The sequence below is a fragment of the Notechis scutatus genome, chromosome 3, assembly GCF_049901735.1.
Source record: "Notechis scutatus isolate UNSWTSFEM ecotype Mainland chromosome 3, rNotScu1.2, whole genome shotgun sequence".
Taxonomy (NCBI): Eukaryota; Metazoa; Chordata; class Lepidosauria; order Squamata; family Elapidae; genus Notechis; species Notechis scutatus.
In genome coordinates this window covers 46332739-46347738 of record NC_142011.1, presented here as the reverse complement: position 1 = coordinate 46347738, position 15000 = coordinate 46332739, and the positions used below count along the sequence as shown (strand labels likewise).

At 36.9% G+C, this 15000-nt stretch overlaps 1 protein-coding gene across 2 annotated transcripts in view; it reads right to left on the bottom strand.

Moving 5' to 3' along the window:
• Positions 1–4258: 4258 nt before the first annotated feature.
• Positions 4259–15000, bottom strand: part of DSTYK (dual serine/threonine and tyrosine protein kinase) — a 41002-nt gene continuing 30260 nt past the window's right edge. For both annotated transcript variants that reach the window (XM_026676808.2, XM_087959678.1), the window contains 5 exons: positions 12824–12956; positions 11891–12004; positions 10221–10335; positions 8937–9071; positions 4259–8015 (listed from right to left, as the gene is read on the bottom strand). In XM_026676808.2, coding sequence (XP_026532593.1) covers positions 7828–8015; positions 8937–9071; positions 10221–10335; positions 11891–12004; positions 12824–12956 — 685 coding nt within the window. In that variant the 3' untranslated portion in view covers positions 4259–7827. The remainder of the gene's footprint in view (positions 8016–8936; positions 9072–10220; positions 10336–11890; positions 12005–12823; positions 12957–15000) is intronic.

Below are 15000 nucleotides of genomic sequence, written 5' to 3'. Positions count from 1 at the left end.
CCTCCCCACTCCTGGGGGAAGGTGACTGTAAAACCCCATTCTTTCCCCACCCCACTAACCTGCTTTCTAGCTCCCTCCTGTGCTGGGCCACAAAAGAAGACCCAACCGATCAGTTGGGACTCGGGAGGCAGAGAATAGATGGGACCCGGGCCAGTCAGAGGTGGTATTTGCCAGTTCTCCAAACTCCTCAAAATTTCTGCTACTGGTTCTCCAGAACTGGTCAGAACCTGCTGAATACCACCTCTGTTGTGTACTAGCCAAAGCTGGTCAAAGGCCCTTTTCTTTATGATTTCCACCTATGACCAAACAGGAACTATGTCCAAGAGCACTTGCTGCCTAGAAACTCAGGCAATTGCGTTTGGTGTAGAACAATAGAAGACATTAAATATGAGTTAGACAATAGAAACCATTGATCTTAGATAATATTCCACAAGTGGAAACTTTATGGGTTACAGTATATATTACCCCCTTTCCCAGCCAAGTTTGTATATTTCTTAATACTTGCAAATGTATTCAAGAACTTCCATAATATGCTCACTGTTGTTTAGTTTATAGGCTAGTTTTTGCATGTAAAAAATGACTTTGGCTAAAAAGCAAACATAGTTTTCTGAACTTCAAAAGGAGGCATGGGTGCCATGTTAAATATATCTTCATTAAAAAGCTAGTAATGAAGCTTGAAATTCCAAATAACAGTCCCACAAATTGTACATCTGTTCTGTCAGGATTAGTCACCTCTGGAGCCAACAAGGCAAACAGAACAACTTGTTTTAGGATTTAAGTCTATTCTCTTTTAATGATACACTCACTGCTTCCAAACCCTGGGAAAACTCAACAATCTCACTTGAGTACAGAGAGTCCTCAGATGAGTACAGAGAGTCCTCATTTAGTAACCACGATACCAGCAACTTAGTTGTTAAGTGAAGTGGTTACTAAGCAAAAACATGATTTTGCTTATGATCATACTTCAGCTTTCCTTTGCATTACAGATCTTTGAATGCTGAAAACATGAAATACTTCATCATCATTGTAACTATGAACATGAGACAGTTGCTAAATAAGGACTACTTGTATGAGTATGGTAGAAGCATGGTACAATGAGGTAAAACTTGCAGTTCAAAAATCTAAACTGACTATTTGTGCTATAGGACCTCAAATCAGTACTGCTGAAAGCTCATTGAAAATGTACCAACCTATTTTGTTTTGGTTGTTCGAAGACTTTCTGAACAAATGACCGTTTTGATGAGGATTTTGAGGCAGGCAGGAATAGAAGCAATTGTCAGCAAGTCACAGATATAGAGCTTTTATTCAGAAAAACAGCAAGATCCTGAACCACTGTATTAGTTGTATCCATGGCAGACCATTCGGTAAGCAATGGATAAGATATTGCTAAGCTGACCTCTAAATAAGATAAGAGTTGTTAGCCTCCTTGATGTCTAGAGGAACAAAATCAAATATTGTGCTAAATTTAGTGGGAAAGATATTTGTTATTGCTTAAGCTTTCATGGGTAACAATTCAAGTATTTGTAATGAGATCTTTTATACAGAATTCATTAACTTTTTTCCCAACAATATTCCTCAGGTGCTGTAATTTTCAGGGTCAAGTAGATGTACTGGAAGCAGGAGAATGATATTGGGGTGAGGGGATTGCCATTTAAAAAAACAACTCATGTCGCTTAGTCCATTGGGAGACTTCAACAGATTAGAGATGGAGATAGATAGAAAAAATCTATAAGGTCACTAGGAGTCAAAAACAATTTGATGACAGAAATAAATAAAAACATACAATACTCCCTTTTATAAAGTTGTGTAATTCCTTTATTTTAGATTTACACTGATCTCCTCAGTGTTAAAAATAGGTATCTTTTCCAGTTCTGTGTAGTTTAAGAATCAGGACTGGTAACTTTTGTATGAAAATCTGTATATTGTAAGCAAATGCTCCCAGTTCAAATTCCATGTTACACTTCTTTGGAAGCAGTTCAGTTAGCTCTTCAATTTAATATGCTTAATCTGGCTCTCAAAAAAGTTATCCTTTCCAAAAATTGGATTATATGCTTAAGGTAGTCTAAGGGAAGTGTTTCATGGGACTTTAGGCTTGTGCCATTTTCCCTCAATTCCTCAGGAGAGTCCTGGAACATAGAATCCCAAGGCTGGAAGAGACCTGAGAGGTCTTCAAGTCAAACCCCCTGCTTAAGGAAGGAGATATTATACTATCCTAGTCAAATGGTTGTCCAATCTATTAACAAAAGTCCACCACCACCCCGTATTTCCTCCACTATGTTCTTGATGTTTAACCTTTGTCATTAATCTTAATGCTTTTATATTTATGTTTTTATGCCTTTGTAAGCTGCCCAGAATCTCTCTGGATAGTGAGATATAGTGAAGCCTCCTCCTCTTCCTCTAACCTATAGTACTTCTTGCCACCTTGCTGGGAGGGGGGGGGGAACGATGACGACAAAAAATACACCACTGCATACCCATTTCCCATTCCAGTATGTCCCCAAGGGCCCCTGCCTCCAGGGAGGAAGAGAGCTCATGTGTTATTGCCACCCTCTGGTCAGCCATCCAAGTCGCTCCTTTGTCTTTCTTCATTCCATATGATTCCATATATTCCTCATTCCATATATAGGCTTGTACTCTTTCCCTTCCCCTCATAATTCTCCAGAGCAGCATCAGTGAAGCCACCTCATCCTCTTCTGCTTAGTCTTCCAGGGAACTGCTTGCCACTTTACTGGGGGGAGGGGGAACAAATGGAGGAAAAGCTGCACACCCACTTCCCATTGCAATGTGTCCACAAGGAAGAGGGCTCACCTGTCAACCACCAGCCTCCCACCTGCCCCAGCTATCTCTACTTTGCCAGCAGGCATCCAAGTCATTTAGTCATTCTTCTCTCACTTAACTGCCATCGCTGTTAAGAAATTTCAATTTTGCATCTTGGTTGCAAGGCAATTAATGGCCACTCATCTGTTGGGCCTTGCTGCCATCCAGCTGTGCACAGGGAACTGACAGAAGGAAGCAGAAATGAGGAAGGACAGATTTTGGATACATTCTGTAAATTATGGGGTATGTTGCTGCAAAAATTGTTTCTCTAATGCACCATTTCACCCATTTGAAGGTTACAAAGTATCAAACAGACATAACAGTTTTAGTAGCACCTTGAATTCCATTCAGATAGTGCCTCCCAAGCCTAGCCCCTTAAAGCCTGATCAGAAGGATACCAAGGTTACCACAGTCAATGATATTGAAAACCTGAGAGATCCAGGGGGATAGGTAAGATGGTTGTACCATCTCCACCCCAAGCCTTCCAGAAGTTACTGGCAAGCACAGTCAATGTCATCTCAGTACTGGATCTGGCTTGAATCAGACTGAAAAGGATCCAGATAATCTGCTTCATCCAGAACTCTCTGCAGCTGAGCACCAATGTCATCTCCACTTTCCAAAAAAAGGAAGAATGAAGACGGGATGAAAATTGTCTGAAACAGTTCACCCAATGGCATCTTAAGAAGGGATCACATCACCTCGTCCTTCAGAGTGAGTGGAATCATTTCCTCCTGCAAATAGGCAGTAACCACTTCTTGAACCCATCCAAACCCCCTCCCAGGAAGCCTCAATTCTTAAGTGGGGGTCCAGAAAACAGTTGACCAAACTACAGCCACAAGGATCTTGTCCACTTCCATGCAACCAGCTAATTCAAAGTCCTCACAGATAACAGGACTTAAACATGTCTCGGTCATTTCCAAAGAATTTGCCCAGCTGGAATCCAACTCTGAGAAAAGTTGAGCTACTTTGTCTAGTAGATGCTGAAAATATTCCTCACAGCTTCCTGTAAGTATCTCAGGAGGGATCTTGGTCTCCTATCTGCAGGTACAATAAGGATGGAGAAATAAGTACACTTTACCCCTCTACTGCCACAAGGTAAGTCCTAATGAAGGCTCTTATCTTTGCTAAGTTGACTTCACTCTGTCTTCCTGGAAGACATCATGGAAAGAAGCTTACAATAAAAAGGTGGAAAGAATATAAAGTAGGATTGATTGATTGATTTAGGGTAGCTACTTTGTTACAGTTACAGGCATGGAAACAAGATATGTCAATACCAGCAGTCAAATAGAAAAATGCTATTAATGGAAGCAACAAAGCTTAAGCAAATAAAATGTCAAATTAGTCATCAGTGTTACTGCAGTTTGTCTCTCTCACCACCACAGTTGATGTCACAGATAAAACTATAACAATTATTGAAAGAATAAACCATATCAGTCACATAAAATGTTAATGAAATATTTATTATGTAACAGCACTTCAGTGCATTCTATCACCTATTAAAACACAGCTTCATCATGGCATTAAATGAAGAACCAATTCTCACATTGTTTTAAAATACATCTTATGAAGAGGGGCAGCAGTGGAAAAGTAATTAGTATTACACAATACAAGGAAAATACTTGTCCTTAAATTTTGAATTTCCATATTATTGCACTTTTCCTATATAATTGGTAAGTTTGTTATCTTGCCTTTAACACTATAATACATCAGTTTTTAAAAATTTAAAATAAAAATAGTACAAAATCTGCGGGCATTACAGTGGAACTATACAACTCTGTCATATTTCATCTGCTCCCGATCAAATGTAACAGTTGACCATCAATTTAACAGACCAAAATGAAAATGTTAAAGAAATGCAGTGCTATTTAAGCCCCTGAGGGAGTTTCATATGCAAATATGTTCTTATTCTCTCCCTGGAGAAAAATAAACCAATGATATTTTTAAAAGGATAACTTCTGACTAAGAGATAGTGGATATAGACAAAGCATTATAAACATCTCTAAAAATGAAAAGAGCTTAGCACAAAAACACATTAAATAAAGAAGCAGTGCTGATGTTCATCTCATTAAGTCTATGACTCTGGAAATAAAAAGAAGAAAATGATGATTCAAGTATCTCTCCTGACTTTCCAAATCCTGACAACAGGAGGGGAAGGAACAGAAAAAAACAAAAAGGAAGTGCTTATAAAAACTGTTAAATGGTAGAGCTTGTTTTTTTTAATTAAAAAAGCTAGAACAATGTGCATTGTACAATCAAGCCATAAGCAATATATGATTGAGGCGATAAAAGAAATGTCAGTTGCCACAATCCATTTAAATAGTAATGTGACTGGTAGGAGTAATGCACCAGCAAGCTAAGGCTAGGTGTCTTCAGCACAACAACAATGCAGTTTTACTCTGAATTCAAGCCTTGCTTTATAAAACTAAAATGTAGCTCATGTAACTCCTATGTAGTGTTTGTCCAGAACTTATATGGCCAGTTCCCAAAGAAGCAATGAAACAACTTCAGATAGTTTCACCTAGGACGCATCAATTACTAGCACCAATGTGAATAATTTGATCCTGCCAGCTGTAATTTTTGCAGATATATCTGTTTTGTAAACTAGCTGGATTTCATTTGATCTGCATACATAGCAATCTAATCTTCTGGAGCACCTGCTTTAGCCATTCAGTTGCTAGTAACTTGTAAACCTTGCGTAGTACAGTTCAATAAATAAAGCCTCATTCTGAGTATGGAATAATTGGGATAAAATTAACCAAGTTTTAATGGAAGCAGGGAGAGTAGTTATAGGCAATCATAATTGGAAGATTTTAGAGAGATCTGATGGGATACTTTTGTCAAATCTGACTCTTGGTTTGACAGCTGGTATCATCCATCCATCGCAATATTATGAATAATACCACATTCTGTTCCTATACCTTCACCTTTGAAAAGATTTAGTGTTTACAATATATGCTGCATTTCTCATGCTATAGTAGTAGTAGTAACACTAGGAAAACTCAACTTTCTAATAAGAAATGGAATGTATCGTTTAAATCCAAACCTAATGTATTTTACTAGTAGCATCTTTAGGAACAAAAACATTCATCTGTTTTTTGCAGATACGGCATCTGTTTGTGAGGACTGATAACAGTACAAATAAAAATATATTCCCAGCAGAAAAGTGCATGCATGTTTTATACCGAGAAGTGATACAGCCAATTTTATGTCAATGGGGGAAGACAGCCCCAAAAGAGCGTGGTTTGACAACTATTATTTTTTAAAGGCACAAGATAAACAGTGAAAAAGTAGCGGATTGGTAAAAGCTATACACAATGTGTTCAAAAACAGCTTCATTTTATATTACATAAACGATTTCTATATTTCCAAAAATACTGACCGAGATGCTCCTAATTCTAAACAAGGTCACTAGCCACCATAGCACAAACGAAAGATATAAAATAATACTGTCAAGTGACTGGAATGGTTGTCCAAAAATACATCTGTGGCAATATTAGAACTTCTTATGCGAGAAAAGGTGCTTTTGTTCACAGCTATGGCTGCCTATTTTGATAAATTTGCCAAATACTACAATTTTTAGACAGAAGTGCCAAAACAACTTTAGACTGCAACAGAACAATAAATGCAATTAAGTAAGAAGCAGTCATTTTAAAAGCATGATATCTGATTTTATTGCACACACACAAACTTTATTTTGCTACTGAAAGCACTGTGGGGCTACTTTTGTTTTTAGTGATTTACGTATGTAGGGAAGAGGCCCCATTTCTGCTTTGTACAAGGCAAGGTGCCTCCCAGAAAAAATGATGATTAGGTTTGCACAGCATACAGGTTATCCTATGTCAATGGGACCAGCATATGTCTCTTGGTATACAGATGAAGGAAAATGGTATATCTCATTCTCCAAACAGCTGAAGTAACAGTGGTAGTTGGTCCCATTCTAGATCTGTGCCAGTTACACTGCATTTCAGCCTACATTTTAAAATATTGTGCTATGAAACTAAATTGTGTATAAACAAATGAATCATTGTATTGGAGTATGTAAATTACATGGGAAATATTAAATGATAAAACCCAAAGAAGAAAATGGTCAGACATATCCATAGAAAAGTGACAGGTTTCTCTTAAATGGTTTTCAAAGGAATGACTTAAAAATACAAAGCTGACAAAATGTTTTAAAATAGCCAGTTGACATTAAGAGTTTAAAACAGTCATTGCCTTTCTTTAGATTCAAAGGGAAAAAAGAAAAGCAAAATCTGCCATGATTAAAAACATTTGGTTGTCCATTGGGTACAGACAATAGTTGTTACTTGTCTTTTTATTTCAATATATCAACAACTTTTGGGTGAAGTATTGTCTTAAAGTTTGTAAAGTAATGGTGATAATAAAATAAGGCCATTGTCACCTATTTGTCAATTTCCCCAAAAGCAATTTGGTTCATAAATGACAGTGAGCTTATACTTTGGGATATTCTTGCAGTGAGACTTTCCCATTATGAACTTTGATCCCATTGTGCAAACAATATCAGATATTATCAGGAGTCCAAATTAGTTCACAGCTCTCTGCACTGCAAAAATTAGAGGATTACCCTCCCTTTGGAAGGGACACTATCTTATTTCTTTCAATCATCCACATTCATATGTGTAACATTCAGAAAGGTTGATGTACATGCATCTAGTTATGCAGGAACTATAGCTTAAGATGCAGCTTGTTGACTGCCAGAGTTCCAAACTTAACAGTGCTTTCTGCCTTGACCTGAATGGATAGGTAAAACCCCTTGCAGACTGGGGTCTAAGTCTCCTAATTTATTTTTAAGAAAGAAGGAAGCGCTGTCAAGCTACATTAGTAGTGTGTATTGAAAACAGAAGTCTCTGGCTATTATATAAAGGTGGAATTTCAATCATCTCACCTGAACCCTCAATTTTTGGCTGGCTTGTTCCAGACAGCCACTGAGTTGTCAGTGGCAAAGTGGGAACCCGGGTTCTCACATAACTGAACAAATTCACAATGCCTTCAAGTGGAATCATCAAGTCCTTTGTTTAACTGCTCAGAGTACAATTTGCAAAGTCTATCCATTATTCCCTGCAACATAGGTTGAACTATGCCCAAGAGAGGGCGCTGAGAAGAGTCCCCATCCCAACAGGCTTGCATCAACTGCCAACATTCCGCATCAAAAATGGGAAGACGTTCAGGGCGAACACCTAAAAGAGAATAAAGAATCTGGTAATTTAATGAAGGTTCAAAGTTCATCTTTTGATCTATATCAAGTTTCATTATAACGGTAAAAAATTACAGCCATTTTGTTCTGTTATTTCTGAAAATAAATTTCATCCAAAGTTTTATAACGAATAAAAGGCTTTGAGATAACACATTATTTAGGATCTGTGGAAATCTGGATGGGGAATAAAAGACTGAGGTTCAAAGCTAACAAAACTGAGTGGTTGTGGATTTGGGAGCTACTGTGTTCATGAGAGCTTCCACTATTAATCCTAGACTGGACTGGGTTGCACTTCCCCAGACAACTCGTGCAGAATGTCAAAGTCCTACTCTTGTAGTCCTGCTCTGAGAGCAAGTGGCAGCCATGGTTAGTAGGGCCTTTGCACAAATTCATCTTATGTACCAACTGTGCTGATTTCCAGATTGGGAGGCTTTACTCTCAGTCACTAATGTCTCAATCACCTCTCACCTGGCCTATGACAATGTGGTCTACATGGGTTTGCCGTTGAAGACCTCTAGGAAGCTTCAACTAGCCAAAAATACAGCAATACAAGTTGTTAAATATACTATAAACACATCAAGACACTAAATGACATATACACTATTATATGATATATTGAAAGTTGCCACCATATAAAAATGAGTGCTATGGAGCCTTCTATTCCATTCTTTGTTTGTTAAAATAAGCTTCCATTGAGATAACTTCAGCAAAAGTTGATGTAGGAAAAGAGATCCAATACATAAAATACTTACCCACTAATCATTTTCTGATTTGTACTTCATTCACATTCTGAAACACTTAAAAGGACAGAATCTAGCCAGCAGACCTCTACTTTAGGAAATTCTGTGTATTCACCATCATTTCACAATTTAATATAATCTATTTGTGTTGCAGCTATGCCTACCTCTTCTTACATTGTTCCAAAGATGATCCTTGTTTGCACATCTCTCAAAAGCCTCTGGTAATTTCACATGCCCTGAACAGATGTACCAGAATAGGATGCCAAATGCATACACATCCACAGAGTTATCATATTTCCCTGTGAAATATGAACAAGGAATATTGGTTGAAATCTACTTATATGTATTCATCCTCCATTAGATACTCTAGTACGGCAAGAGCAGCACTGACTTCACTTCACTAATCATGTGATTTCATGGATTTGTATACCAAGAATCTACATACCATATTCAAAGATATAAGGCTTATAATATTCTGGCTATAAAGTAGGAAACATTTCCCTTAAAAAACGTTCAGTTGAACCAGAAACCAGGAAATGTTACACTGAAATGCAAATTGGTTTATTTATAGTGCTGGAAGCAAAGACAATCCTAAAGAGAGATGGAGCTACAGACCATATTTATAGACTTTTTCAAATTAGAATTTATATGGGTTTGGATTTGGCAATCAGTTATTTCATTGAATATAACCAATTATGTGCTCAGTAAAGTCAGGAAGGCTATTAGGGTGTAACTATGAGGTATGGGAGAAGACTACAAAGATGGAGGTCGGCAATAGCCTGAAAGAACAAAGAGACATATTTTGTGAACATAGTTTATTTCTAAGGAGTTACTTTGCTTTCCTAGCATTCTGTATTCCTTAGCCTTCTAGATGGTGTCTGACTAAGCAGTGTAGTTTTCCTAAGAAGGTGTTTTTATAATGAGATAGTTGCCTAATTTGATGCCGGTTAACTGAGTGTTTTCCCTGGGAGAACTGCATTTGGGTTAAGAGCCCCCCCCCATCTCCTTATATCCAGAGTATTTACAAGCAGCTACTCAGAATATAATGATGAAAATTAGATCAACAATACTATTCGGGGATTATATTTTCATATTCTGATACACTGCTAACATTAAACTAAATTGTTTCATATTTGTACCAAGGATTACCCCAAGTTCTTTCAATTATTTCATTTGCTTGGTAGTTTTAGAGAACAAAGGAGAATCTCTCTAGTGGCCCCAAATTATGAAAATTTCTTGAAATTAATTTTTTTTTAAAATTTCGCAAGACTGAGATCAATGTAACACAGAGTTCAACATGTTTTACTAACTCCTTATCATAGACACATGAAATTTCCCAAAATAATCAGTACGCTTTCAGTTTTCTTGGAACACAGACTATTTTACTGAGATTTTACTTCAGAATTCTTCATCACTAACAATCAGTAAGATTTTCAAGGTAAGTTCACCTGTGAAGAGTTCAGGAGCCATATGTATAGGTGTCCCAACAATACTTCCAGACATCATTGCTTCAGGTTTACAAAATCCCAGGTCAGTGATTTTAGCTCTGTTGTTTTTATCAAGCTATAAGAATATAAAATGTAATATACAATGATTGTACAACATACAATACAATGATTATCAAAAACATCCTGCTATCAAATCTCTTTAGTAAGCAGTACCTTCTGCAAACAATCAAAAGTTTTCAAAAGTGTCTTTGCTGAACAGTTAATGAAGTTTCATACTTTGTCCAGTGGCATCACATACATGGTCCTAGAAATAATTAGCTAAGATATAATTAGCTAGGATATTTTTAAAAAGTAGCCATAATTGTTGTTCCTATTATAACTCTAGATCGGATCAGATCGGATACTGGAGCTTCTGCTTTTATTAATTACATAGATTCTTATATTTCATTAAGTTCTTCAAAAAAAATGTCAACACAAGGTGATAGTACAGTTGTAATCTTAACCATTGACTAGACAGAATTTTCTTATGAAACAAATATTATTTCAAATCCATTCAATTTTACTACTAGTACAACCAAAAAGATAAAGTGCTTTAGATAAAGTGCTTTTGGAGATCCATGAATACCATTTAAATCTACACTCGGCCATGGAAATTTATTCAGTGACATTAGCCTAGTCATTGTATACTCAATCTACCAGAGTGCTACTGTTGGGGGAAAAAATGAAGGAAGGAGCCCTGGGGATCTTCCATGGGACAAAAGGGAGAATATAAATAACAAAGTAATAAATAAAAGCAGCAGGTAAATTTGATATAATTGTTTTTATTTTGCATGAAAGGGATTATGGGCTGTTACTCTTCCTGAGGAAACTGGATATAATGATAGTTTATTCATTACTTAATTATATCACATATTGGTTATTGCAACATGCTGTACATAGTTTACTCTTAATGATTATATTACAAATTATAATTGCAGCTAGCCACTGCAAAATACAGATTATCACAAATCTGAAAAAGTTACCAGTTGCTTATTGGTCACAAAATGTATTAACCTTTAAAAAAAAGTAGGGTCTCTCTACAGAATGAATCTATCTATCTATCTATCTATCTATCTATCTATCTATCTATCTATCTATCTATCTAAAAATCTTGTATCTCCAGTTATGACCTTGTCTAGGAATTAAGATCTGTAGGAAAAGTCCACCATCATTCTCAGGAAGTTCTCTTATCTGGAAAGAGTAGAGGGCATTTCTGTTATGGAATGCATTTCCTTAGAAACTATATTTAGCTCTCAGTCTCTCAGCTTTTACAAAATCTGTAAAAGCTCATCTCTTCCACCAGATTTTAACAGTTAATCATTTTCATATCACATTCAATTAATAAATATTGTATGGTTTTAATCACTTGAAAACTAGAGGTTTTCTGTTTAGTATGTGGGTCAACAGTGTTAGGAAATTATGTCTCATTTAATTTTCTATATATAGAAAACTTATGTTTTTTGCTTCAGCAGAACAAGATGACTTTCCTCCATTTTACAGTCACAATCATTTCTATTTGTGTGTTTGTAAAAGCAGAGGTACCTTTTTAGATAATGACTTTAAAAAAACCCTTATGTTTAATTTCACTTGAGCAAAGAATATAAAATTACAGCCACAAAGTTATCCCTTACCAGTACATTTTTAAGTTTGATATCTCTATGAACGAGCCCCTGGCTATGAAGAAAACGAATCCCTTCAACTACATCCAGTGCAATCTGTAATCTTGTCTCCAGTGTCAAACCAGCCTAAATGAAAAGAAAACTCTCTTTTATCAATCTTTTAATGGGATTAGTAGTTCCAACTATTAAGAAGTGATTCTTGTATATGTCGAGAGGTTACCTTAGAAGAAATGGTTCCTCTCAGAAGATTATTTGAAAAGGTCATGGCATAGTTCTGCTTGTTCAATTCTATTTCATTCTGCTAGGCTGAATATGAGAATGCTAACTGGAATATACACACACACACATAAACACATACAGGGAAGCCTATATTTGCAATAAAAGGAGGAAGGAAAAGATTTCAAAGGCAGCCCAATGAGAACTCAGCATTCTCAACACCATCTGAAGCAACTGAATATTGGGTGTGGCAACTGAATAAGTTAGTTAATTGGGTTTTTTTTTGGGGGAATCCCTGAAGCAACAGTGTGGGAAAAATTGTGGTCTCCTCCTTGCACTTAGTAGAAGATTCCAGAGATAAGAAAGAATGGCATTTTTTTTCTCTGTACCATTTCCCAATATAATAATAATATCTATTTATTTAGCAAAATGGGATGGGGAAATACAGGAACTAGCAAATAAAAATGCTGCTTTTTACTCCTCACATGAGACTGAAATAGCCTTATTAAATGGCCGTCTCCTTGTTGGCTGGGACATAAGCAGGAAACATGGAGATACTAATCTAATGTGATTTAATCTAATCTAAATTAAACCAAATCATACCATCAAATTCACACTTGAATGGAAAGTGGAAAGGGTTATGAAGAGCTACCACACAGGTCCACTAGTCATATAGGCTTTTCATTTTCTTTAAAACATTTTTCCTGTTTTAAAACAGTTTCTCCTTACCTTTAATCCAGTATAGAGGTCTCTGTGTAACTGTTCCATTATCAGTAAAACAGCAATGCTGGAACCTCCTCCATAACTGTAATCTATCACTGATCCATGAAGGTCTACCAACCGCTCATGCTTTGGCAGTGACCTAGATGGTGTGTCAAAAGTAAGACCCAAGTGTCATTCTGCCTATTCGATTTCTTAGGAAAAGACAATTACTATCAAAAGAAGCAAAGCAGTTTTCTAACCTAGAACATTTCAAGATTTTTCTTTAACCTATACTTCCAGAAATATGCACTTGGTTTAAAATATTGTTTTTAATTAGTGTTAAGATGATAAATATTCTAACTATGAAAACATGCAAACTACAACAAATCTGCTAAAAGATGTGATGCCTCTTTTTGCTAAATTCTATTGATTTCATATAAATAATCCTCGAGATGCGACCATAATGGGGCTTGTCCATTACAGTCACATGTCACAACAGACGTCAAATGAAATGAGCTTGCTTAATGACCCTCACTCCCTGCTCTTCTTGATGTGGCCATTAAATGAATTGGGTCATTAAATGGAGCATAGGGTGGGTTAGGGAGGTTTTTGTAGGCCTACTGCAGGCCCCAATCCACCTATCCCAGGCCTCCCAAAGTCTTCCCCATCCTCCTGAGACACCTTGTACTCCCCTTCCCAGATATTGTGTCCCCACAGGCCTTTTCTCACTCCCCCTGGGACCCCATAGGCCTTAAGCCTACTTCCTACCCTTCAAGGATAAACACTCTCCTCATCACTTACCTTTAGAAGACCTCTGAGGCCTTTCAGAGACTGGAATGGATTCCTTATTGTGCAGCCATGTGGCATGATTCTAGAAGCAGCGACATTTACAGCTACCAAAATGTAATTCGGCTACTGGAAATATGGTGGCCACCTCCTGAATCATGCAGCGGAGGAACAAAATGAACTTCGCTAATGTGTTCTGCTTTTTGGAAACCTCTGGGGCATTCTGATATCACTGTCACTTCCAAAATCTGGGACTGGAACAACTAGTGACCAACAATACTAGACTTAACAACTGCCTAAATCTCATCTTCTGCAATAGTTTGAATTCAATTTACAGAATACAAATTATAGAACCCTTTTCCAACAGTGACCAAAACATGATTGACTTTTGTCTCAACATACGTCCACACAAAAATCACCACAACAACGTAATTAATCCCCAATTATAACTTCAAAAAAGGCAACTACGATCTTATAGACAACGATCTCTCATCCCTTAATTGGCAATTTCTATTCACTGGATGCAATACTGTTGAAGACCATTACAGCGTATTTTTACTTGAAGTCAAAAGAGTCATCAAAATATATGTACCAATAACAACTCCCCAAACCAGAAAAAACAGATTACCCATAACAATAAGGAAGCTTCAATCCAAAAAGAAATCACTTTGGCGGAAAAACAAATCTGGTGATGTTGCCAACTTCAAAAGCCGATACAAAAATTTATGCCACCAGATAAAGCCTGAATGCACCAATTATCACATTAAACAAGAGGAAAACCTTCTATGCACCAATTCCACCCGCGCTTTCTACAATTTTGTAAATAACAAATTAAAAGACTCAAGGTCCATCCCACCCCTGAAAGGACCTAATGGTAAAGACTGCAACAATGACACCATTTAAAGCCAACTTCTTTAACACATTCTTTGGCTCAGTATTTGTAAACAGCAATGGATCATGCCCAGTATTTCCTAGTCAAACCACAGACAACTACAATAAATATCGATTTTACAGAAGACAATGTTGAAAAAGCACTACACAATCTAAAACCATCTCTATCTATTGGACCAGACAGAATATGTGCCTACTTCTTAAAAAAGCTATCCACTGCCATAGCTGAACCTCTAAGCATAATCTTTGAAAAATCTTTCAGGACCAGCTCCTTGCCAAACCTATGGTCACAAGCCACGGTCATCCCCATTTTCAAAAAGGAAGACCCCAGCCTAGTTGAAAATTACAGGCCAATCTCCTTATGCTGCGTCACCTGTAAAGTCATGGAATCAATTATTAACCAATCCATTATCCTCCACTTAGAAACAAACAACCTACTCTCTAATAAACAATTTGGTTTCAGAAAAAAACTATCCTGTAATCTGCAACTCTTACACTGCAAAAACACATGGACTACACAACTCAAT